The following is a 25,965-nucleotide window of genomic DNA, read 5'->3' as shown; positions in this document are numbered from 1 at the left end:
GTTCCCCCGTGCCTGCCACGAGCTATTTCTGAGCAGACAGCCAGGAGTATCCCCTGAGCACCACCAGGTGTGGCCCAAAAACCAAAAACAAACAAACAAACAAATAAATGGTAATGGAATTGTTTAAAAAACTACAGCAGGGCCCGGAGAGATAGCACAGTGGTGTTTGCCTTTCAAGCAGCCGATCCAGGACCAAAGGTAGTTGGTTCGAATCCCGGTGTCCCATATGGTCCCCCGTGCCTGCCAGGAGCTATTTCTGAGCAGACAGCCAGGAGTAACCCCTGAGCACTGCTGGGTGTGGCCCAAAAACCAAAAAATAATAATAAAAAAAAAACTACAGCAAAAGAAAATTTGTAAAAAATATTATATCGGGGCCGGAGAGATAGCATGGAGGTAAGGCGTTTGCCTTTCATGCAGGAGGTCATCGGTTCGAATCCCAGCGCCCCATATGGTCCCCTGTGCCTGCCAGGAGCAATTTCTGAGCCTGGAGCCAGGAATAACCCCTGAGCACTGCCAGGTGTGACCCAAAAACCAAAAAAAAAAAAAAAAAAAAAATATTATATCTTGTAATGAGTCGTTAAGACATTGTCTGAAGGTTGGCTGATATGTATGTTGCTGTCTGATTATACTGTTATTGGTTTTGTTAACCTTAGGTGGTTTCTGTGCTTCTTTGACATTTAATTTGGTGTATTCCTCCTGGGCTGTCAGTATTGAAAAATTTTGAAGTGTTTCAAGGTCCAGGAATTGCAAGTTATGTGGCTGACATGGTGGCAGCGGTGGGCCATGGTTATAGCTAACAGGACTTTTGGAAGTACAAAAGGGCAGGGCCAGGGTGGCCTGCACTTACTCCAGCAAAACTCTGGTGAGATCAGCCCAAATATCAGCATAGCTGGAATTTTGGTCAGTTGTGCATCTCTGCAAAGATCAATGGGATAGTAAAATTGTGCCATTGGCTTGACAATATTTGTGGATTGGGGATACCCACAATAGCCAAATCTTCAGCAGGACAGGGATTAGGTCTATCCCTCCTCCTGAGAGTGTCCCAGTTTTTAGCTGTGAGACAGACATATCCATGATTTTTCATGACTTTGTTTGCATCTCTTGAGAACAAAATGAGCCTATGAAGCTGGCCAATGAGCAGACATGGCGGAGGCTGTGGGATCTGGTTGTGGCTCTCTGATCTACTCTTTAGAGATACTGAAATCAAAGGGGAACAAATGGTAGATTCAGAACATACATCTTTTCTTGCCTTATTTTCATGTTCTTCCAGAGAAAGGAGCAAGATTGGTTGTCCACAGGCTTGGGAGAGAGTGGGAAAAATAAGAGAAAGACTTTGGGGATGAGTCATAGAAAGAAAAATGCAGAGTCCCAAGTTGTGGGTCCCAATGAGAAGAAGTATATTTTTACAAATTAGTGTAAGGAGTGATAGAATTCCTTCCTGTTGGAAGGGCTTGTTGTGCGTTTGACTTTAGCCAGAGACTTCTCATCCTGGACTTTCACAGTTCAAGGCTCAGTTCATATAATACCAGAGTCATTTTAGATGGAAAAATGTTCAGGGAAGGTTCAGGTTGACGGATGAACAGAGAGAACTGAAAGACCTGAAGACCTCTAAAAAGTTGGCCTGTCTCATACATGGGCCTTTCTTCAAGGGTAGAAGGAGGGAGCTAGATGGAGACACTGTTTTCAATGAGAGGTGGGTCCAGGTAGGTGTAGGGCAGCTCCAAGTTCTGGTTTCGCTCCTGAATAGATTGTGAGATCTGGGCTAGACAGCACTGGAAGGCTTGAATGCTCTGGCGTGGGGTCTCTTCAGTGAAGTGTTCATCAGGATAGGTGCCAAGGGGTCTCTAGGGAAAAAAATCAGGTATGAAATCAGGATGGAACCAAGACTAAAAAAGAACCACATTTGTCCACAGATACAGTCCAGGTGATTTCTAAGAATATGAAAAGTTATAGTTACTACAAATATAAATAAATCCTTCAAACCATAACCCCAATACACCTTCCAGTATTAAGACACAGAGCAACCCTCCAATGAGAATGGAACTTAGGAACCAGCCAAACTAAGAGCAGTCCTCCCCCTGCTGGTAACCCTAAGTATGTTATTCTGACACTTCTCAGACTCAAGTTTCTGTGTCTCTAAATGGATGAGTCGGTCTAGAAAGTTTATAAAAAGCCCTTTCATACTTGATCCCCTATGCCTTATTTACACTATAAGAGCACAACAACATTTATAACTTTTATAATACAACATTTATAATACATAATAGGAACCAGTGAAAACATGGTCTGGTAAATATGCTTAATTTTTTATCTATTATCTCAGAATTTCCCAAAATTCAACTCCTTGAAGATGACCAGTTTTGAAGCATCCTCTCAATCACTGTCAAAATGGAACTTTTGCTAACATAATCACCATCTCCATACACTGCCACATTATTTAACTTAGTCAACCACAGTCAAGAAAAGACACAATGAACCATGCCATCCTGTGACAGTACAGGATTGCCACCTCTCCATCACCAAGACAATTAGTTTGTCATCACAATTGACAATGATAAAATGTCCTAATACTAAAAATGTTAAAAATTTTAATGAAGGAGCCAGAGAGATAGCATGGAGATGGGGCGTTTGTCTTTTTTTTTTTTTTTTTTTTTTTTGGTTTTTGGGCCACACCCGGTGACGCTCAGGGGTTACTCCTGGCTATGCGCTCAGAAGTCGCTCCTGGCTTGGGGGACCATATGGGACGCCGGGGGATCGAACCGCGGTCCGTCTCCTAGGCTAGCGCAGGTAAGGCAGGCACCTTACCTCGAGCGCCACCGCCCGGCCCCGGGGCATTTGTCTTGTATGCAGAAGGACTGGTGGTTCAAATCCAGGCATCCCATATGGTCCCCCGAGCCTGCCAGGAGCGATTTCTGAGCATAGAGCCAGGAGTAACCCCTGAGTGCTGCCAGGTGTGACCCAAAAACCAAAAAATAAATAAATAAATAAAATAATGAAATGTTTCTTGATCTACCCTAAGTACAATGTTTTCTTTTGTTTTCAGAAAACTGTTTTGTTGTTGTTGTTGTTGTTTATTTTGAGCCACACCAGACTGTGTGAGGACTACTCCAGCTACAGTGCTCAGGATTACTCTAGCAAGTGACTGGGGAACTATGCCATGTCAGGAATTGAACCCAAGATCTCACAAATGTAACATAGACTATTTGGGGGGGGGGTGTTCAGGTGTTTGGGTCACATCCGGCAGCGCTCAGGGGTTTCTCCTGGCTCTCCACTCAGAAATGGCTCCTGGCAGGCTGGGGAGACCATATGGGATGCCAGGATTCTGCAGGCAAGGCAAACGCCCTACTTCCATGCTATCTCTCTGGATCCTAACATAGACTATTTATCAAAACTCTGTAAGTGAATTTCATTTTACAGAGTTTTATTAGTTATGACTCTTTGGGCTCATTAACTGTCTTTCAACATATATAAAGATGAATAGATGGCGTGTTTATTGATGTAATCATTTTTATTGTAAGATTTCATAAGATTTAAACAACCTTTCATTCTTAGACTAAACTCATCATTGTGATGATGTATTGTTTTACTATTCACAATTAGTCTTCATTGGCCAAGAATATATATTTAAGATTATTGTAGCTAACTATAAAGAGTGTATAATTAATTTTCTCGGTGATAGCATTTTAAGCATTTTACATAGCACAGCAATCCTATGTGATAGGTACTCTTTTTATCCCTTTTTACAAGAAAATAAATAGGTATATACAGAGACCATCAGAGAAAAGTTTGGATCTGTGATTGGAAATCTAGCTAAGCCCTACGTCACTTCCTTTGCTAGCTGCTTACATCAGGATTCACAGTAAAATGTGGCCCAATAATATGAGTTTGGAAGCTTCTACCTTTTTCTATGCTTCCAAGCAATTTGAATGATTTAGGCATAATTGTCCCTTACTGCTTTAATAGAATCTCCCTTTTCTGTTTATATGTGGTTTTGCTCTTTCTTTTTTAACTTAAGTTTTAGCTGTTTTTTTCCTAGGTGAAACATTTATTTCATGTAGATTAATAATTAATACTTGGGCCCGGAGAGATAGCACAGCGGCGTTTGCCTTGCAAGCAGTCGATCCAGGACCAAAGGTGGTTGGTTCGAATCCCGGTGGCCCATATGGTCCCCTGTGCCTGCCAGGAGCTATTTCTGAGCAGACAGCCAGGAGTAACCCCTGAGCACCGCTGGGTGTGGCCCAAAAGCCAAAAAAAAATAAATTAATTAATACTTAATTGAATCAAGGATGCTAGAGCTATATGCTATAGAGGCCCAAAGCTGCCAGGGGCCAGTGCTGAAAGCTCAGGAGCCCATGAGGCCCGGCTACCGCGTGGAGCCCCATGCCCACCCAGGGATGCCAACATGTAGCAACCATCCACAGGGGACTGAGAGAGAGAGAGAGAGAGAGAGAGAGAGAGAGAGAGAGAGAGAGAGAGAAGATAGAAGTAAAAACCAAGTATACTTTTTATTCCTCCTAGAGTCTGAGGCCTGCTGCTGATGCCCAGGGGTTTTGAGAAAAAGGGAGACAAAGATGGAAATTCATTGGCCAGAGGTGGCTGGGGGAGGCCCTGATACAAGAAAGACAGAAAAAGGGATAGATAGAAAACAGGCAGCGGGCCAGAGAGATGACACAGCGGTAGGGCATTTGCCTTGCAAGCAGCAGATCCAGGATGAACAAAAAAAAAAGAAAAGAAAACAGGCAGCATCTCTGGTCATTATCTTTGGGCCCCTCAAAGATCCAAATTTTTCCTTTTATACCCCACATGACAAGGAGGCATGTCCCAGGGGCATGTCCAGGGAGTGTATCCTGGTTCAACTGTCATTACAGTGGGGTATCCCAAGGGGCATGTCCAAGTCCAACTACCATTATATCAACAGCTTTATGTGCCTTTCCTATTCCTAATAGTGTACACTTATGTGAGTTCTTATTTTCTTCATGATTAGTATGATCTCTGGCTTCCTTATTTATTATTCTTTGCACAGAATTACTTTTTAATGACTATTTGCCTAATTGATGTCTAGTTATTTTTTTTATTGATATCTAGTTTTAAAAACTATATCTCTGGGGCCGGAGAGATAGCATGGAGGTAAGGCATTTGCCTTTCATGCAGGACAGTGGTTCGAATCCCGGCATTCCATATGGTCCCCTGTGCCTGCCAGGGGCAATTTCTGAGCATAGAGCCAGGAGGAACCCCTGAGCACTGCCGGTGTGACCAAAAAACAAACAAACAAAAAAAAAAAAGAAAACCTATCAGTAATAATATTGTAAACCATAATACCTAAAAATAAAAAGTGCCTATTTATAAAGGAAGGTTGATGGGCGGGACAGAAACTAGGGACACTGGGCCAGAGAGATAGCACAGCGGCATTTGCCTTGCAAGCAGCCGATCCAGGACCAAAGGTGGTTGGTTCGAATCCCGGTGTCCCATATGGTCCCCCGTGCCTGCCAGGAGCTGTTTCTGAGCAGACAGCCAGGAGTAATCCCTGAGCACCGCCAGGTGTGGCCCAAAAACCAAAAAAAAAAGAAAGAAAGAAACTAGGGACAACGTGGGATAAGTGAACACTGATGAAGTTGCTGGTATTGGACCATTGTATATCTGAAACTCAACAGGACTTATGCCTGCCGCTGTGCCAATGGAGTGCCAGGGATCAAACCTAGGGTAGGTCACTTGCAAGGCAAGTACACCATCTACTTTCCTTTTCTGAGGGGTTTACCCTTCTCTGGGTGGGGTACTGGATTTCTGTATCTGGGTGGTGCCTCTGTTTCTCATTTACAAATAATTCACAATTTACATTTCAAGGAGATGTGGTTTTTATGCCTTTGAGAATGAGGGACCACTATCTTGCCTGATTCTGCAGTCATCAGGTACATGCAAAGAGAGTGGGAAAAGAACCATGTTTTGCTATTCTTATATTTATTTATTTATTTATTTGGTTTGGGGGCCACACCTGGCAGTGCTCAGAAATCACTCCTGGCTCTGTGCTCAGAAATTACTCCTGGAAGACTTGGGGGACCATATGGGATGCCAGGGATTTGAACTTGAGTCTGTCACGTGCAAGGGAAATGCCCTACCCACTATGCTACTTTCTGGTTTCATATTCTCAGATACAGAGACTTGTGTGGCTATATGGATGAAAACAAGGGAATCCTGAAGGCAGTGAAGATAGAAAGAAGGCTATTCCATAGTCCAGCAATCCTTTCGTCACCACTTACCACCATCACTGCTTACACATCAGACTAGCAACCATTCTTCTACCCTCCTGATGTGTTTACACTTCCCAGATACTAGGCGAATATCATCCTTTTTTACAGATTTCAAATACATTATCTGCCTCTTGTTAAACTTTATATGCCTCGTACCAGCACTATCTTGACATAAGGGAGGAAACCAGAACATGTGAGTTAAATATTTGGGTGAATGGATTTGAGTGATTGAGAGATAAATGGCTGACAGGTGAAAAAATAGATGGATGGGTAAAAAGGAGCATGGATTTATAAAATCATAAATAGGATGGAAATTGTGCCCTGTCACTAAACTTGTATACATGTATTTTTTTTATTATTTCCTAAAAAAAATCTAAAGATTCTAAGGCAGTTTGGCAGTGTGCATAATGCCAGCAGTCTTCCTAAGATCCCCAATAAAGCATCCAAATATACTTCCAAAATATCCTTCCCAGCAGGTCCTGTGGTCATCACTCCATACTGTCCCCTCATACATACCTGGTCCTTGGGCTCTTGACTGACCAACCAGAAGAGGAGAAGGTTGTTACAGGTAACATTCACTTCTGGGAGGGTTTCTAGATAAGTCTTTAGGGTGGTGGTCCCTTTTGTCTGGAGTGGGGGCTGCCTCATTGACGATGGGGCATTAGGCATCCAGGCCCCGAAGTCATGCTGTGGAGACACATAGATGAGCCAGTTGGGAAGAGGGGGGGTGGACTTATCATCATCCCTGATCCTGATCCTGCCCTCTATCATCTCAGGTCTGGAAGTTTGGAAGTCAAGATATGATAAAAAAGAACAGAGGGAGAAATGTAAGATAGAAAGTACTAGAAGTGGGGAGGGAAGCAAGCCTTGCCCTTGTCACTCCTCCCCAATATTCCAGGATTGGAAGGAGTGACTCACCAGGGAAGAAGAATGTCCTAGAGAGGAGGAACCCAAGGAAAGGGCCTTGGGCTTGCATGTCACACACTGACACTCCACCTAGTCAAGACCCACAGAACAACCTGGAAGTTCTACTCTCTGCACAATACCAACTCAAGCCACCATTACAAACTTGAACCAACTCCACCCTAGTCATCATTTAACACCATTCCTTTACTCCACCCAATGGCTACTCGAACCACAGCCATAGTCAGAAACCCTTCCCCAATCCAGACCCACCCACCCATGCTCCTAACAAACTCTGGCCTCATATCCATGGGTAAGCTCATCCACATGGCCAAAGGAACCTTCTGCAGCCTCACCTGTCCACTGTTTACAGCAGCATGTTGGGCGGAGCAATTGAAGATAATTGCAGTAAGGAACTTCACCAGCTCACTGGGGCTGCACAATTTTCGTGGGAAGCCTGGGTGTAGAAAGAAAGAAAGAGGGTGGGGATGGAGGAGATCAGATTCTTAGGAGTAACACAGTATTGAGGCTCACCACAGGGGAGTGAGGAGGTGACAGATTAGCATTTGGCCACCACTATTTATAGACTAGACTAAAGTTGGGAGGAGCCTGATCGATAGCACAACGGGTAGGGTGTTTGCCTTGCACAAGACCTGGATTCGATCCCTGCATCCCAAAATATCCCCCCGAGCTTGCCAGGATTATCTCTAGGGTCAGAGCCAGGAGTAAAAGCTGAGCTCTGCCAGGTATGGCCCCAAAACAAAACCCAAAAAAAAAAAAGAAAAAAGAAAAGGTCGGGCTTTCGGGCTTAGGTCGTCCCTCAGATTAGTGATCTAAGAAGATGAGTAGTAGGGCTAGGTGAAGATGCAAAACAGAAGGCTTATGCTTCATGTGCAGAAGTCCCAGCTCTAAATCCTGGCATCCATGGTTTCTGATTAGTTACTACAACAGAAGTAACCCAAGGATGGAAGGGAAGTTGAGTACAGGCTTATGACCAGAATATGCCCAGCCAGTATGGCAAAACAGGGGACTCAGATTATGGCTGAAGGTTACCAAGCTGCCTTTCCCTATCCACCAAAGCATTTCTGTCTGCTATTCATATTAGCAGATATTGATTTATATCGCCCAATCCCTCAAGATTTATCTGAACAGACAACACCAGAGCATGCAACTTAGAGGTTCACAGTGAGAGATGGAAAAGAAATAATGATCTGAGATCTTGGTTTTTTGAAAAGCACAAGAAAGTAATAGACACTGGGCTAGGAAAGTCTTTTCTTGAAAAGTCATCTCCCTGAATTGAAGAGTGGATGAAATTTGAGTGGAAAAATATGATGGAGAAAAGTTATTTTCCAGCACAGCTCTTGATCCTCTTGTTTCCAGTCCTCATTGCTTTCAGACAAAATCCCTCTGATGTGGGAGGTTAGGGGGATCACATCCAGTGAGGCTCAGGAGATAATTCCTGGCTCAGGAATCATTCTTGGCATACTTGGGGGACCATATGGGATGCCAGGATTCAAACCTGGGTCTGCTGTAAGCACCCTACACACTGTACTATCTCTTCAGCTCCTAGAATCATGCTTTCTTGTGGCACTCCTTGCTAAGATTCTCAAATATTTTCCACCATCTTAATGTATCATGGCCCTGTTTGATGTGGCTCTTGCTCAGTCTCTGACTTAGTTTTCCCCATTTCTTTTCTCTCTCGCTCTGACTCTACTCCAGCCATGCAGGCCTTTCTGATAGTTCTCGACCCCATTAATATACTTCCACCTCAGAGCTATTGCACTAACTATACTTCTGCCAGTACTCCTTCATATCAGATATCCACAAAACTAGTTCTTGCATTTCTTCTACTCAAACATCACTGCTTCAAAGAGGTCTCCCCTTACCATATACCTAAAATAATCCCTCTTCCCCCAATACCATATTCCTTAATGCATTTAATTCTTCTTAGAATATGTTTTTATTTATTATCTGCATCTACCTACAAAAATAGTAAGCTCCATTCAGGCCATAATTTTTCCTCTTGGTATTCACTGCTAAACCCCAACACCCAGAGCGGTGCTCATACATTAGAAAAAAAAAACACTGATGATATCTTGAACGCAGTGGAGCCAGAATGGGAAGGAATGGGGTATAATCGGGTAAGGGGGCTAATTAGAGGTAAAGCTGCCGGACAGGCGATTTCAGAGGATTACTGGGGTGGTGGCCCCACAGGCTGAGGATGGGAGAAGCGAGACAGGTTGAAAAGTAGCTGCCACCACGAGGGTGGTGACAGTGAGAAGTGACACAGACAAGAGGCATTAGCTACCCAACTGGATCTAGGAGGGAAACACATGAGTCAAAGATGACTTTAAGTTCTAGAGTCACGATGACTAAAGAGAAACTGACAGAATGGAAGAGACAAGGACTGGCCATTCTTGCAGCCTGGAAAGAATTTTCCAAATTTCCCATTCATGACTAATATTCTAATAAATTTGAATCCATTTATTTGAATAAAAGAACTAGGAATACTAAAAAATAAAGAATTCAGACTGAAAATCACTAGTCCGGTACTGAACGTATCCCAGCATCAGGAATCCATTTCTTCTCTACTTTTTGTTTGGTTTTCAGCCTATACCTTACAGTATTCAGGTGATATGTGGACCATCTATGGGATTTTAATCAGGGTCACAGTCATTATGACTACATGCAAGGCAAGTGTCGTCTTTCTTTCACTAGCTCTCCTAGCCCTTCTTTACTTTTATGGCACATCCCACCCAAGGGTATCCTGCTCAAACGCAGGGTTGCCTAAGACCTTCTTTAGAACTTGTTTCCTTTACTTTTATGTTTGTTTGGTTTCTAGCACAATCTTCCTTTACTTTTCTTTTTTTTGTTTGTTTGTTTGTTTGGAGGCCCTCCCCATTGGTGCTCAGAGGTGACTCCTGGATCTGCACTCATAAATTATTCCTAGAAGATTGGGGGACCATATGGGATGCCAGGGATTGAACCTGGGTTGGCTGCATGCAAGGCAAATGCCCTACATGCTATGCTATTAATTCGACCCTTGAATTTCTTTTACTTTTGGCCTTGCTTCTCCTCTCTCTTTTTCCTTCTCCTGAGAATTAGTATCTTCCCTTAAGAAAATTATTTTCCGGGCCCGGAGAGATAGCACAGCGGCGTTTGCCTTACAAGCAGCCGATCCAGGACCAAAGGTGGTTGGTTCGAATCCCGGTGTCCCATAGGGTCCCCCGTGCCTGCCAGGAGCTATTTCTGAGCAGACAGCCAGGAGTAACCCCTGAGCATCGCCGGGTGTGGCCCAAAAATGAAAAAACAAAACAAAAAAATTATTTTCCAGAAAAAGAGAAAAGGAGAGGAGAGGAGAGGAGAATGAGAGAAGGAAGGAACGAACGAACTAACAAATGAACAAACAAACGAATGAACAAATAAGAAGGAAAGTCATGGCTGGAGAAAGGACAAAGATTAGGGTGCCTGCCAAACAGGTGGCTGATCTTAGTTCAGTCCAGCACTGTATATGATCCCCTGAGCACAGAGCAAGTAATAAGCACTGAACATTACTGGGTGTACCCTCCAAAAAAGCAAGAAACAAATTAAAAAACAAATTACCAATAAAAGATCCAAAAGGTGCTGGATGAAGCTGAAGCGATAGTACAAATAGGACATTTGCCTTGCATGCACCTGACCCAGGTTCAATCCCCAGCATCCTATATGGTCCTCCAAGCCTGCCAGGAGTAATTTCTGAACATATGAGCCAGAAGTAACCCCTGAGTGCTGCAGAGTGTGGCTCAAAAGCCAAAAATAAGCCCTGAGCACTGCTGAATGTGACCCAAAGCAAAACAAACAAACCAAAATCCCTAAAATTAAAAGTTCAAGGGGGGGGGGCGGGCGGTGGCGCTGGAGGTAAGGTGCCTGCCTTGCCTGCGCTAGCCTAGGACGGACCGCGATCCCCCGGCGTCCCATATGGTCCCCCAAGACGCCAGGAGCAACTTCTGAGCGCATAGCCAGGAGTAACCCCTGAGCGTCACAGGGTGTGGCCCAAAAACCAGAAAAAAAAAAAAAGTTCAAGGGGGGAAGGAGGGCAGAGAAAGTGGTAGGGCATTTGCTTTGCACATGGCTGACCCAGGACTGGCGCGGGTTCAATCCCCGGTGTCCCATATGGTCCAGGAGTGACTTCTGAGCGAATAGCCAGGAGTAACCTCTGAGCATTACCGGGTATGGCTCAAAAACCAAAAACAAACAAACAAACAAAATGGGGCCGGAGCAGTGGCGCAAGCCATAAGGCATCTGCCTGTGCACACCAGCCTAGGACAGACCACGATTCAATCCATGGCGTCCCATCTGGTCCCCCAAGCCAGGGGCAATTTCTGAGCATATAGCCAGGAGTAACCCCTGTATGTCACTGGTGTGGCCCAAAAACTAAATAAATAAAAGTCCAAGAAGTGTGTTATTTAAGTTCATGTTCTTCATTAAACACCTATTTCTATGTCTCTTTGTTTGCTTTCTCTTTCAAGCTTGTGTTCTCCCTGAAGGGGTATTCTTTCTCTTCTGTCCTCCCCCTCACATCTTTCTAAATTTTATTCAATAAAGATTATCTTTTTTCAAAGCTAGAATGATAGTAGAATATGTAAAGCTCTTGCCTTGCACACAGTCGACACTCTGCAATGCCAGGTGTTGCCCCAAAACAGAAAAAAAAAATTATTAGTGTTTTATTTTAAAAAACTAATTAAAATATTCAAGAGAAGTATTGGAGATGTCCTTTTTTTTTTTTTCTGGTTTTTGGGCCACACCCGGCGGTGCTCAGGGGTTACTCCTGGCTGTCTGCTCAGAAATAGCTTCTGGCAGGCACAGGAGACCATGTGGGACACCGGGATTCGAACCAACCACCTTTGGTCCTGGATCAGCTGCTTGCTAGGCAAACGCCACTGTGCTATCTCTCCAGGCCCTGGAGATGTCTTAATGGCCATAAAATGTATGCTTTGCCTCAAGGAGGCTTGAATTCAATTCCCAGCATCCTGTGTTCCCTCAAGAACTACATACAAGGAGTTAAAAGCCTGAGCTGCCAAGCCAGGAGTGGTCCCTGAACAATTCCAGTGTGGTCCCAAAACAAACAAACAAAATTTTAATAAATAAAAAATTCTGAAGGGATCTGGCTGATCCAGACATAGAATAGACAGGTCTATGTAAAAGCACTAATCATTATTCATGATTAGGGAAATGCAAATCAAACAACAATGACATATAATCTCAAACAGATGAGAATGGCACATAGATGAAAATTTGGAAACAGAAACCAGAATGATAGTACAATGAGTAAGGTATTTGCTTCGCATGTGGCTGATCACATGGCCAAAAAAAAAAAAAAAAAAAGTCTGGAAAAAATTTAAAAATAAAAATAAATAAATAAAAAGTCTGGAAACACCTTGTGTTGGGTGGGATTATGGTGAGAAAGGAGCCCTCACCTCAACCATTCCCGTGTTGATGGGAATGGCATCAAGTTCTGCCTTTAAGGAAAGCAATATTAAGATCTATTTAAAAAAAAAATATATATATATATATATATGAATAGAATACCATATAATTCAGCAATACCACTTATTGGCTTCTATCCCCAAAACACTCCTTTAAAAAAAGATATATGCACACCCCATATTGACTACTCAACTTAGTATGATAGCCAAGATCGAAACAATCCGGGGCCGGAGAGATAGCATGGAAGTAAGGCGTTTGTTTGCCTTGCATGCAGAAGGTCAGTGGTTCTAATCCTGGCATCCCATATGGTCCCCTGAGCCTGCCAGGAGCGATTCTGAGCATAGAATCAGGAGGAACCCCTGAGCTCTGCCGGGTGTAACCAAAAAAAACCAACAAAAAACAAACAAACAAACAAACAAACAAAAAAGATAGAAACAATCCAAATTTCCAACCACAAATGAGTGGACCAAGAAGTTAAAGTACATCATACAGTATACACCGAGAAGAATTGTGTAACTCTACAAAAGAACAAAATCATGCAATTTGCAGCAACATGGATGGGACTAGAGAATATCATGCTAAGTGAAATCAGCTAAAAGAAAGGGGATAGGGCCCGAAGAGATAGCACAGCAGCGTTTTCCTTGCAAGCAGCCGATCCAGGACCAAAGGTGGTTGGTTCGAATCCCGGTGTCCCATAGGGTCCCCCATGCCTGCCAGCAGCTATTTCTGAGCAGACAGCCAGGAGTAACCCCTGAGCAACACTGGGTATAAGTAGCAACAAGGGTCTAAAGGCAACATAATGGGAATACGAATTCATACAATTGAGTCGAGAGAAGAGGGGCTTACAAAGGAGAAGTCTCGGGGTCCTTAAGAGAGAGAGGGGGTACACTTATTGTGTTGAAATTATGTACATGGTGGGGGGCGGAAAGATAGCACAGACATAGGGCCGGCCTGGTTTGATTCTTGGTATTCCATATCAAACCTGCCAGGAATGATTCTGAGTGCAGAGCCAGGAGAAACCCCTGAGGGCCACCAAGTGTGGCCCTCCAAAAATATGTGCGTGGAAAATTATTAATAATAGCATTATAACCCATAGAATCTCAATACAAAAAAAAATGTTTTTGGTTTTTGGTCACACCTGGCAGAGCTCAGGAGTTCCTCCTGGCTCTATGCTCAGAAATCGCTCCTGGCAGGCTCGGGGGACCATATGGGATGCCGGGATTCGAACCTCTGTCCTTCTGCATGCAAGGCAAATGCCCTACCTCCATGCTATCTCTCCGGTCCCTTCAATACAAAATTTTAATAAATTATAAAGAATCATAATTAGGGCCGGCGAGGTGGCGCTAGAGGTAAGGTGTCTGCCTTACAAGCTCTAGCCAAGGAAAGGACCACGGTTCGATCCCCCGGCGTCCCCCCAAGCCAGGGGCAATTTCTGAGCGCGTAGCCAGGAGTAACCCCTGAGCATCTAACGAGTGTGGCCCGAAAAACCAAAAAAAAAAAAAAAAAAAAAAAGAATCATAATTAAATAAAATTTTAAAACGTTTTCGAGCCCATTATAGGAAGGACTGCAACAGCTGTTCATTCCATTTTTTAAGTAACCTGAGCCCATCTTTCTCCCTAGATCTGTGGTTGGCCCTGAGAAGCACTGAGTTAGTTGACTGGAAAGGCATATCCTGCTGAGAGATGATATTCCAGGCAGTGAGAGCCTTCCACTATCAGATCATACTGGATGACTGAAAGACAGACATTTATGCCACTTTGAGCTTCTCCTTTTATGTACAGAACCCAGATATAGAGGCCTCTTTTACATTTTCCAAGAGAACGAAGTGTGTATACAATGGCACTAGAGCGGCACGCAACAATGAATACCAACATAAAACCCAAATGAGGCCAGAAGTCCTTCTATGGAGGATGACTTGTAGCTTTCATGTATTGCGGTCAATGAGACGATCAGAAGGGAAATCTTTCAGGAAATAGAGAACAGGGAGGATCTCCAAGTTTGGAACCAAATAGAGTAGAAACAGGAGAAAGGCCTATTTTATTAAGCAGGAGTAGAAAGAAAAGACTAAACTCCAGGCCAAGCTGCAAATAAGATTGGGAGATGGCAGAGATCTGAGAAGTGGGATACTCAAAAAACAGTCTCCTTGTAACTAAGAGAAGGTTTTAAAACTAGAAAAAAAAGGTGGTTTGCATCATCATATTGGCACTTGGGAAGCCTAAGAGGGGCCACTGATGTTGTTGGGTTTCAGGTGCTTCCTAGGTAGTGTCAGAAGAGAAAAGAGGGGATGGAGAGATAATACAGCAGGAAGGGCACTTACCTCGCACATGGCCAACCTAGGTTTGATCCCTGGCATCCGATTTAGAGGAGCAATCCCTGAGCATAGAGCCAGGATTAATTTCTGAATGCCTCTGGGTGTCCCTTCCCCCCACCCCCCAAAAAGAAAGAGGAAAGAGTGAAGATTAGGGGAAAAAAGAGAGGGAAGAGTGAGGATTGTGTCAGGTATAAAAAGGAATCAGGCAGCTGTGGGCTTTCCCATTCCATAGGGTCAAAAATGTAGTAATTGGAGATATCACTTGGCAGGATAGGAATGAAATGGGCATGACAGAGCACAAGAGGCATTTACAGACCTTGTGTTTGAGCCCAAAGAAGTTAGAGAGGGGTTGTGATGTGCGTGTTGGAAAGATAGTACAACAGGTAGGGTGTTATCCTTGCATGCAGCTGACTCGGACCCAGGTTTGATCACTAGCACACCATATGGTCCCCTGAGCAGTGCCAGGAATGATCCCTTAACACTTCTGGCTGTGAAAAAATAAATAAATAACTCTGAAACACTTCCATAGAACTCAGAAAGCAGAGATTGAAAGGAAGGGCTCACTTAAAAGCCAAGTAGGAACCAGAGGGGCTCAGTGAAGTTGTAGCCCAGTGGAGCGGTTCTGGATCCTGCCTCTGCCATTCTGTTTGTGAGGCCTTCTTTGAGCCTTGTCTGTTCAGGGGAGCTAATAAGAAGAAGTACCTCAAAGATTGCTAAAGTCAGAGGGAACACAAGGGGTCTTGAAAGTCTGTGTTTGGGGGATGCAGAATGGATACCTGAGTTTTCCCGGCCCAGGAATGCCTGAGTAAAAATCTCCTCAACCCAAGCCTGTAGCTCCGAATCTTGCTGTACAGATGCATCATTTGGATAATAGTAGCATACAATTTCTGAGACAAAACTGCAGGTGGGAGAAAAAGCATGTTATGGAAGGGACTGTAGATTCGAGTCTGGCAAAAAAGCCAAGGCACTGTGCCACTTGGGCTGGAGCAAGCCAGAATTCCCTGAGAATCTGTGGAGGTTTAGTAGGTGCCCCAACTCTATTTGGAACCCAAGCCTCTGTCTTTGTGTGTGTCACACACACACACACACACACACACACACACACACACACACACACACACCAGCAACTCCCTGCTTCAATGCTTCCTACCATTTCTTAAGGACCCAAACTTAAGGGTGAGATTTTGGCCCTATACTAAGCCTAAAAAACACTAAACACCCCAGAGCCAAACACCCCAGCCTGCAAGAGCACATGCGGCACAATGTTCCTAGTCTGGGGAGGCCGGAGTAGGGCCAAAGCATCTGCAGGTTTGCAGAATTTAACCTCTCAATAGCAGCCCAGATCTTCAAGCCATCATCTCTGTAGTAGTAGTTGGGAATGCCCATGACACCACGGGCCCGCAGGCTTTCCGGAAGGCAGAAATCGGTGTAGGTGAAGTGAGCCAGACCAGTTGCCATGAGGTAGATGAGGCCTTCTCTACCGATGGATGTGACCTGGGGACAGCATAGCTCAGTTGGTCCAGTAAAGACTCAGGAGAGGGAATTTTTCTGGTGACCACTCAAGGAGTCCAAGACCGGGAATCGAATGACTATAGGGTCATTTGGGTGTTGGGTGCACAGTTTGGAATCCTCCAACTTGCAGGGGTTGTAATACTTAGAGATTGTAATAGTTGGTTGTAATTCTTGGGTAGACTTTTGAAGACTGAGCCTATGACAGGAAGGCAGGGAAATGCATGGTGTAAGAACCAGTGCTCAGGCCCCCACCTCAAAGAACCTTTGAGTAAACAGGGGGAGGTTCTTGGATGGGATTAGCAATCTGGGTTGGATTGGAAGAAGGATGGCTACCAGGGCATGAGGGTGAAGTCTCAGGGAGGGTAGAGAAGGGCTGGGAGGTCGCACCTGGTCCACAAGGCCCTCTGGGTTGAGCAGCGTAGCCCGAGCGATGGTGTTGACTTGCAGCGTGTAGCGGGTATGTGGGAGCAAAAGCTAAGTGTGGGATGAGATCGTGGTATCAATGGTCAAGAGAGGATGACCCACCAGAGTCCCAGCTCCCTCGGGTGCCACCCAGGGAGCATTTGCACAGACCTTATAAATTGGATGGCAGAGCGGCAGCTGTCGCAGTGTGGCCATGGAGAAGGCTTCGCACAGCAAGTGAGTGCACAAGAAATGAGTGTTGTTCTCATGCACCAGAAATTCAGAATTCCTCACCCAGGTCTTGGCCAGCAGCCAGTCCCACTCGCAGTCAGTGGGCAGAAAGATGGGGTTATCAGGCCCAGGAGTCTGGCAGAGCTGCGACTCAGGACAATGAGGTGGAACTCAAGACCAATGGCAGGTGGTGACCGTAGGCCCCAGCCCTGGTTCCCTGTCCCCAACTCACCTGGATTGCCAAAGGCACTATGAACCCCTCGGGGTTCAGCCACAATAGGCAGAGTGGGGCGGCTGCGTACTGTTGGCGGTCATTTAGGCAGTGGACAGGAACCTCCTCCAGGACCCAGTAGTCAGCCAGAAAGATGTTCCCTCTCTGTGGAAGTCGCACAGAGGTTTATGGTGAACCCCAGGATCATGGTGATCCCCCATTGAATTCTGCAACCCTCTCTGATTCATCTCTGTAATTTCTGCTTGGGCCTCAATAATGCTTGGTGGGTCAGGGATGTGGGTCAGGGGTAGGTGCCCGGGTTGGAACATCTTTTGGACCTCTGAGCACCTCCGGGAGCAACTCACAGTGCCCACAGCAGGGAGTATCCCCCAAACACAGTTGGGTGTGACCCAAAACTTAAACTGATAATCATCTTTGGTACCAGCACTAAACAACCCTGGTGCTCCACCCTTTCCAGAATGTTCGGAATGAAGTCCAGCTGAGCTGATCATTGGGCAATTTTTTACATGGCTTCTCAGCTTGGCCAAGTCAGCATCCTTCACGCTTTCCCCATATTCAGTGCCTCCAGGTCTGTCAAGTTAAATGACCCAATGTCTCCAACAACTCAAAGTGAGGATTCCCCACATGTGTCCATCCTCTGGAGCAGGGGTCCTCAAACTTCTTAAAAAGAAGGCCAGTTCAATGTCCCTAAGACTGCTGGAGGGAAAGACTATAGTCAAAAAAAAAACAAAACTATGAACAAATTCCTATGCACACTGTACATATCTTATTTTGAAGTAGAAAAACAAAATGGGAACAAATACAATATTTAAAATGAAGAACAAGTTAAATCAACAAACTTAACAGTATTTCAATGGAAACCGTGGCTTTCTGCAGGCAAAAAAAGAAACACCCAGCAGGGGGATTGGGGGAATAACACAGTGGGTAGGTCATTTGCCTTATACGCGGCTGACTTGGGTTTGATTCCCAGCATCCATATGGTCCCCTGTGTATGTCAGGAGCAATTTCTTAGCACAGAGCCAACAGTATGCCTGAATGCCGCTGGGTGTGGCCCCAAAATGAAAGCAACCGCATGTGGCCCACAGGCCATAAGTTTGGGGACCCCTGCTCTGGAGGATGGCTGTGGGTTTGACTGCCTCACTGAGACTGGGAACAACCACCTTCTCTCACATCTTCAAAGTCTGTAGTTCTGCTCCATTCTCAAACTTTCTCAATGCATAGCTGGTTCTGTTTTGTCTAATAGAGTAGCCTGTCCTAAAATGGCCCTCTTTAAGACCTCAGTTCCAAGATCTTTGCCCTTCCAAGCTGTTCTGAAGGATACCACTCAAACTGCTATTCATCCAGAGCCAACCTGGACTGCATCCATATCTTCTCTACTCCAAAGGGAAAGAAGCCAGGCTGCCCAGAGGATGAAGTCTAATGGTCAAATGCAGCCCCGGCCACTCTTTAGTCTCTGTACCATCTTTTGCCAGAAGTCCACCTATCCACCTTCCTCCCATCAGGTCCACTCCCAAGAGCTTCACCCACCTCTAGCTCTGTCTGAAGGCAAGTGTCCAGTCCCAGCAAGGGGGACACCATGTCACTGGTCACGGGAAACTTGCTGGGTATGCTGGAAATGCAATGGATCATCACGGGATTGACTCCATTCAGGTACTGGTATCCGAAGAAACGATCCTCACACCAGTGCTCTGTGACATACTCTGCGGCACAAGAAAGGAGGCAGGTTGGTCTGGAAACTACTTTCCTCAATTCTATTTCTGCCTAACCCTTTCTGCTTATCACTGTGGCTTATGTTTACCTTCCAGAGACTTCTATCTTCAGCTTACAAGGTTGAAATAGTTCAGTTCAGGAATTTAAACCTATATCTTGCAAAAGCCCAGATCTCATATTTACAGTGGTAGAAGATAGGTAAATAAATGTCTTGATCAGGATCAAGAATTTCTCAAAGAATCTTTATACCTTTCCAAACAGGCAAAATAGCCCTGTGTCCTCAATGCCCTGTTCTAGTCCCCTCCTGCAGCTGGGGCGCGCTGACGTTTCTTAGGGGAATCTGGGAGGGAACCAGAAGCACTTTTAGTATCTCCTCCCACCAGATTCCAACTGCCTCCCCTGAGTGGACCGGAAGAGGATTCTTTTTAAAATATAGCAGAGGGAGTCTGAGCGTGGAGAGAGGAAATGGTCAACTCCTCCTGATTAAACATACGTAAAGTGAAGGTCTTGTGACACCAGAAAATATTTCTCATGTCGTCCAACTTCTTCCAAGAGCCCCTTCGGTCCAGCAGGCCACGAATCTTCATGCCTAAGGACCTGATCAGAGGAACAGTAAGGGTGAAGATGAGACTGCTGCTGAGTAGACTGTGTGCCTTTCTAGAGATCTGAAAAGACCTGACAAATTCTATGTTGCCCAGAGCCAGGTGCCTAACAATACACATGAGAGAAAAAATCTGGTGGTCTCCAAAAAAAAAAAAATCTGTGGTCTCCTGAGATCTTGCAGGGATGACCCAGAACATATGAAAAAGTGGTACAAGTGGACAAGTGTCCAAAACTTCACTGGTGTTTTATCCTGCTACCTCCACTTACATCTTGTCCATGACCTTCACTGACTTCCCTCTGCCCACAGCACTGGCTACATACAGCATAACTACACGCCTCCATGGCCAGAAGGCTTCCCAGGAAGCAATTTCACCAACATTTTCAGCCTTTTCCCAAATCTTGCATTACATAAGGCCAACCATGATCTTCTTGCTAACCGCAACCAACACACACAAGTGGACACTGCACTGGTGAAAGTGACGCTGGCAACCTTAGGATAAAAGGCATATTTTGCACATTGGGGATGTCTGAAATTTTTATAATGGGCTTGCATTATTTTATGTTTGTTTTTATAATACCTGAGTTGGGGCCAGCCAGAACCATAGCACAGCAGGTAGTACGTTGGCCTTATTTGTGGCTGACCTAGGTTCAATCCCTGGCATCCCACATGGTTCCCCCAAGCCTGCCAGGAGTAATTTCTGAGCACAAAGCCAGGAGTAACTCCTGAGCACTTCAAGGAGCAGCCCAAAAACTAAAATAAATAAATAAATAAATAAATAAATAAATAAATAAATAAATAAATAAATAAATAAATAAAGCCTGAGTTGTTGGTTGTTTGAGGCTAGCCACTCTGCTGTCTGTAATCCCCAGAGTCACAAATTATTTCTAGACTCACTACAGCCACATATGTTTGAGCATCACAAAAAGCGGTACACACCACAATGAAAATGATGTGCCACAGTCAAGAAGTGTGACCCTCAGGGCCATAATGATAGTAGGTGGTGGTGGTAGGGTTTGGGTCCCAGTATTCCATTTGGTTCCCCCAAATTCCACTAGGAGTAATTCCTGAGTACAGGTCCAGGAGTAACCCTGAACACTGCCAGATATGACCCAAAAACGAACAGAAAATGTTTGACCCCCAAAAGAGCACTACAGCCAGGTGTGTATGCAACCCCTGTTCATCAGGGAGGGAGGAGGTAATAAAAATGAAAGAATAAGAGGGACCAGATTGATAGTACAATGGGTAGGACATTTGTCTTGCATGTGGATGATCTGGGTTCAATTCCCAGAACCCCTGTTGATCCCCTGAGCCTGCCAGGAGTGACCCCTGAGCACTGCCCACCTTGGCCCAAACACACACACACACACACACACACACACACACACGGAAAAGAAAAAGAAGATGGAGGAAGTGGGAAGGAAGGAAGAAAGGAAGGAAGGAAAATCAATATACTCATCACCTCTCTCTTGATACCTTGGGCTCCCTGGGACCAAAAATAAACTCACTATGCCTCACTAGCTGGGTCAAAGTCAAATGCAAGAGAATGGAACACAGTAAGGCAGGTTGTTTAAGGATACTGATGTGTCATGAAGCATGTGGGTGTATGGAGAATGTGTGGGGGTAAGGGGGCACTAGTCACCTGACAAGTCCAGGAACAACTTCCTGTGAGCTCACTAGACACTCACACTTCATTTCACAAGTAAATGCTGAGGCAGTCTGCCAGGTTAAGATCCAGACTATGGGAAAAATCTGGCAGAAGCTCTGGTGTTTGAGTAGGGTCAGAGGAGACAGTTAAAGAGAAAGAAGGTCTTCCGTTTGCCAGGGCCTACCGCAGACAACCTCCAGAATATGCCACAGTAGCCCTGGTTACTGAAGACCATTCCTTTCTCTCCTAAATGCCCACATGATGCCTCTCCCCACTGTTTCTTCTCTAAGCCCTACTGTTCTGCTGGTCTTCTGAGTCCTTCTCTGCCACAATTCACATATCCATCTTGGGGCACACATAAATTTCTAATTCTCCTGGGCCTCATGCAGTAATATATGCACGGGCTGCCCAAGTCTTATATTTTCCCACTAAATACATCTGGCTTTTCCCAGGACCCACTCTTTATCCCCTCATCTCTCCTCTCCCAATCCAAAGATACTTTCCTAGCAAACTTTAGTCCCATCTGTTTCCTCAGAAGCCGTCTCTGGGCCCCACTGATTTTGGGTCACATCCAGCTGTTCTCAGGACTAACTCATGCCAAAGGTTCATTCCTGGCAGGGCTCAGGAAATACCTGTGTTGGCCACAAGCCAGGCAAGTGCCTTACTTTCTATACTACCCTATAGTATAGATATACTTTCTATATGATCTCTCTGACCCAAGAAATTATTTTGTTCTGAGAATTCCATTTACCTCTCACTAAACCTATGAAGTAGGTATGAATATTGTCTTTTTACAAAGAAGGAAAATCTGTATAGGCTAAGCGAAAAGCCAGGTTACCTGGTCAAAAATAATTGGTTCTAAGATCTGAACCTAGGTGATCTGCCCCCTCTTTAAAATTCAAGGGGCATGCCTTTCTGTCTACACTACAGAGTAGGTGCTTGATTCTCTTTATTGGTTTGTTGGATTGAAAGAGGAGAGATGGCTGGAGAACAAAAAGAGAATGGAGAAGCCCAAGGAAAGATCAGGGAGACTAAGCAAAGAAAGGGGAAAGAGTGAGGAAATGATAGGTAGAGATATGGATTAGCCTCAAAGGAGCAAGGCAGGAAGGCAATGAACAGGACTTTGGATACGGCAATGGCCTTACGCTGGAATGGCATTGAAGAGCAGCGAAGCCGTCTTGGTGGCTGAGTAACGAATATTGGGCTCCATATGCAGCAGGGATGGGATGTCAATTTTCATTGGGAAACCAGGAAGATATCTATTCCCACTGCTGGGAAGCACAAGGACAAAAACCAGTCAAAGAAACTAGCAGCTCCTTCCCTACTTCTTTCCCTCACTCCTCCCTACTTCGATCCCTGAACCTCTCCTTATACCATGTCCCCCCGACCCCCACCCCACCCCTGCCAGCACCTCACGTCCTCCTCTAGTCATATCCCTGGATGCGCCCACCCCAGTCATTCTACAGCTGGTAGCACCTTCTTCCCAAGTCTAGTTCCTCACCTGTCTTCCTGATCCTGACAAGGTATCGTTTTGGTCAAGGCAAATTTCTTGTCCGACTCCATCTCTGAAAAGCTGCTGACATCCACCATGCGGGGGAAACCAGGAGCATAGATTTTCCAACTTCCAAGAGAAAGAAGTCAGAAATGATGGGTCAGATTTAGGGCAAACAGAAACCTTAATTTTACCAAAAAAATGTTGAGGTATCTTAGGTACAAGAGTATTAATATTTTATATTGCAGTATTATATATTATGTGTAATGTATATGATATTAAGAGTTTGAGTTTTCTACTACACCACGGTTCATTCTCATACCCATCTAGCACTGACCTGGCAGCCTCAATTCTGTTGGCAGTATCTCAAAGAAACCTTAGTGGGTTTTTGGTTGTTTATTTTGAGGCTCCATCCTCGATGCTTAGAGGTTATTTTTTTGGCAGCCTCAAGGGTCCATATGAGATGCTGGGATTGAACCAGGATAGGTGCTTGCCATGTAATGTACTATCCTCTGTACTATCGCTTCCAACCTGACACCTTTGCTTCTAAAGACATGGGTTCAAATGAAAACTTCCAGAAGTGGAGGCTGAGGCAATAGCACAGTGCGTAGGGCATTTGCCTTGCATACTGCTAACTCTGGCTCAATCTCCAGCATGCCATATGATCCCCAGAGCCTGTCCGAAGTAATTTCTGAGCACAGAGCCAGGAGTAATCCCTGTTACCCAAATGTGGCCCCAAAACAAAAATACTTTCAGAAATGACCCAATGTCTGAGTAGATGAGAAGGAATTGGAATTTTCTCCTGGAAGACACTGGTCTTCAGGTCAGAGTATTGTTTGTATAGGCTATTTTATTATTTGTCCACATTGTTTGCCCAAGGTTGTGGGCCATCTAGTACAGTGAGGGTAAGGTGTTGGTCTTGCATGTTTCCTATCCAGGTTCAATCCCTGGTATTAGTGTTATCCCCACTAGTGCTGTTTCTGATATTGAGGTCACAAGAAGAACAACTGGGTGTTGTTGTAGATTCCTGGGTGGTATTGTCATAATTTTTGGTCTTGATATTGGGCTTGGATTCAGGCATAATATTAAATGAGTATCCTCATGGCAGTTGAGCATTCGCATTAAATTCCAAGTTCAATTTGGAATTGGGGTCAGATTTTGTAACATTTTGATTAAGGCTCAGGTCAGAATAAAGATGGGGATCGACAGAAATCCAATTAGGCCATCCTCACCGATAGCAATCTTGTCTTGCCTGGAGTTCTCGTTTCCGATGATCCAGAAGAAGGGGAAGGGAATCCTGACAAATAGTTCTTGCTGTCAGGAATGAAAATAACCCATCAGTTCAGGGGCCAGACAGATTGTATAGGGTCTAAGGCATTTGCCTTGCACACAGCCAACCCTGGCTTGATCCCTGCCACTACAATATATGGTTACCCAATGAGCAATCCTTGAACACAGAGTCAGAAATAATCACATGGGGCTGGAGAGATAGCACAGCGTTAGGGTGTTTGCTTTGCATGCAGCTGACCTAGGACGGACCCAGGTTCCATTCCTGGCATCACATATGGTCGTCCACCGAGCCTGCCAGGAGTGACTTCTGAGCGCAGAGCCAGGAGGAACCCCAGAGCATCCAAAACAAACAAACAAACAAAAAGAAATAAGCCCTGGGCACAACCAAGTGTGACCCAAAACAAAATGATGATGATGATGATAATAAATAACAATCCATCGTTGAAGTCTCTTCAATTTACAACTCCTCCAGCAAACCTTCCCTGGCCTCCTCACCCTTAGCAAAATAAATACATCATGTTCTTTGATAAAAAAAGATTTGGGATAATCTCACCTCAAAGTTTTAACAATCTTTCTTTCTGTGTGTGTGTGTGTGTGTGTGTGCCCTCCTATCCAAGACTATAAACTATCTGGGAGGCAGAAGCAAAAACATCCTCCCTTTCTGGACTCCCCAGATCTTATGTAGAGCCTAGCACTGGACACATAACATGAATTTAAATAACTGAGATGCAAATACACTTTATGAAGTGATGTGCAGAAAGACCTAGCAGAGGGGAGAAAGGACATAATTTTGTCTGTGAGCACTGTGAAAACATGTGTCTGTATCTCTAGTGTGGTAGGAATGCTCAGCAAGAGCCCACATGTCAGACTTGAGAGATGAGCTTCTTTCTGGCTTTTTCTCTTATCTACTTCGGAGCTTCAATTCCAGGTATCCCAATTCCCTCCCTCTTCCTGACATCCTGGGCTTTGAGAACCCCATCACCAACACCACCTACACCACCCATAAATCCAGCCAACGCTTTTTGTAAGCAAGACCAGCCCCTGCCTCTGAGCACCTGTTCCTGGCCGCAGCTCTACGGTACAGAACCCCTCAATCCACTGATAGCAGGGGAAGCGATAGTGGGATCCATCAGGGGTGGTGACACAGATTTGGCTGCAGTACCAGGAGTCTTTTCGGAAGAAAGCAAACCGTTCCTTATGCAGACGCAGCAGCAGGAGCTCCCCCAGCTCCTCAGAACAGCGCACCTTGTATTTTTGCACCTGCAAGGTCCAAGTCAACAGTGGGTGAGAGATCAGGAAAAATCCAGGGCCCTTGACTTGTGTTGCCTGGCATGTCTGCAAGTCCCAGTCGGGTCTATAAATCTCAACTGCGACTAATCTCCTAATCCCTGGGGGGTAGTTTTGGACAAATTAGAAGGTGTCCTTGCATGCCAGCAGAGGAAGCCAGGCCACACTGCATGTTCTGTGCTGGAGCTCTGCATTTCCCTAGAAAGCTTGGCACAAGCAGACAGGCCCGGAGGAGGCAACAGATGTGCCAGAGAAGAGGCAACAGAACTTCAGAGAAGGCCAAGAAATGGCTGGCACAAGGCCACCTTCATTTGAGGGAGGAATTGGGGTGCAGTGGAAGCTGAGCCTGCTGTCCCTTCTTCTTAACCACCCTCCTACCAGGACAGAGTCAGTCATGCCCTGACCAGAGATCTCAAGGATCAGAATGGACTGTCCACTTGCTGTTTCTCATACTCACAGATCCCGGGGCGAAGTCCCGGCCCAGGCGGTCCAGTGCTTGCTTGGGGCTCTCGCAGCATGTGCCCACCAAAGTGACAGAGATGTTGTCCATGGTGCCGGCCTTCAAGTAGGACCCGGTGGTCACGCACACGCGGTACACGGCCATGTCTCGAGGGCAGGTGGGGTGGCAGCGAGC

At 45.1% G+C, this 25,965-nt stretch overlaps 1 protein-coding gene across 2 annotated transcripts; it reads right to left on the bottom strand.

Moving 5' to 3' along the window:
* Nucleotides 1–1,580: 1,580 nt before the first annotated feature.
* LOC125997994 (hydroperoxide isomerase ALOXE3) lies at nt 1,581–25,935 on the bottom strand. Of its 2 annotated transcripts, none has more exons than XM_049766186.1 (15): nt 25,789–25,935; nt 25,100–25,304; nt 23,987–24,068; nt 22,764–22,883; nt 22,408–22,533; nt 19,507–19,610; nt 18,831–19,003; nt 17,304–17,447; nt 17,012–17,215; nt 16,826–16,912; nt 16,251–16,420; nt 15,703–15,824; nt 7,505–7,605; nt 6,762–6,932; nt 1,581–1,844 (listed from the first exon to the last, which is right to left on the bottom strand). In XM_049766186.1, the coding sequence occupies exons 1-15, from the start codon at nt 25,933–25,935 to the stop codon at nt 1,665–1,667; spliced, it is 2,136 nt and encodes a 711-aa protein (XP_049622143.1). In that variant the 3' UTR covers nt 1,581–1,664. The 2 variants fall into 2 exon arrangements, with proteins under 2 accessions (XP_049622143.1, XP_049622144.1); XM_049766187.1 differs by having other exon boundaries at nt 22,408–22,530.
* Nucleotides 25,936–25,965: the final 30 nt, after the last annotated feature.

This window comes from Suncus etruscus, chromosome 20, assembly GCF_024139225.1.
Source record: "Suncus etruscus isolate mSunEtr1 chromosome 20, mSunEtr1.pri.cur, whole genome shotgun sequence".
Lineage (NCBI taxonomy): Eukaryota > Metazoa > Chordata > Mammalia > Eulipotyphla > Soricidae > Suncus > Suncus etruscus.
Note: the sequence above shows the minus strand (reverse complement) of the source record. Positions and strands in the feature narration are given on the sequence as shown.

What these genes read in the sequence shown, in the direction of transcription:
- LOC125997994 (XM_049766186.1), bottom strand. Translation starts at nt 25,935, where the DNA reads ATGGCCGTGTACCGCGTGTGCGTGACCACCGGGTCCTACTTGAAGGCC. An exon ending in GGGACTTCGCCCCGGGATCT is followed by an intron (nt 25,305 to 25,788) that starts GTGAGTATGAGA and finishes TGGACCTTGCAG; the next exon opens with GTGCAAAAATACAAGGTGCG. An exon ending in AGAGCTGCGGCCAGGAACAG is followed by an intron (nt 24,069 to 25,099) that starts GTGCTCAGAGGC and finishes CATTCCTGACAG; the next exon opens with CAAGAACTATTTGTCAGGAT.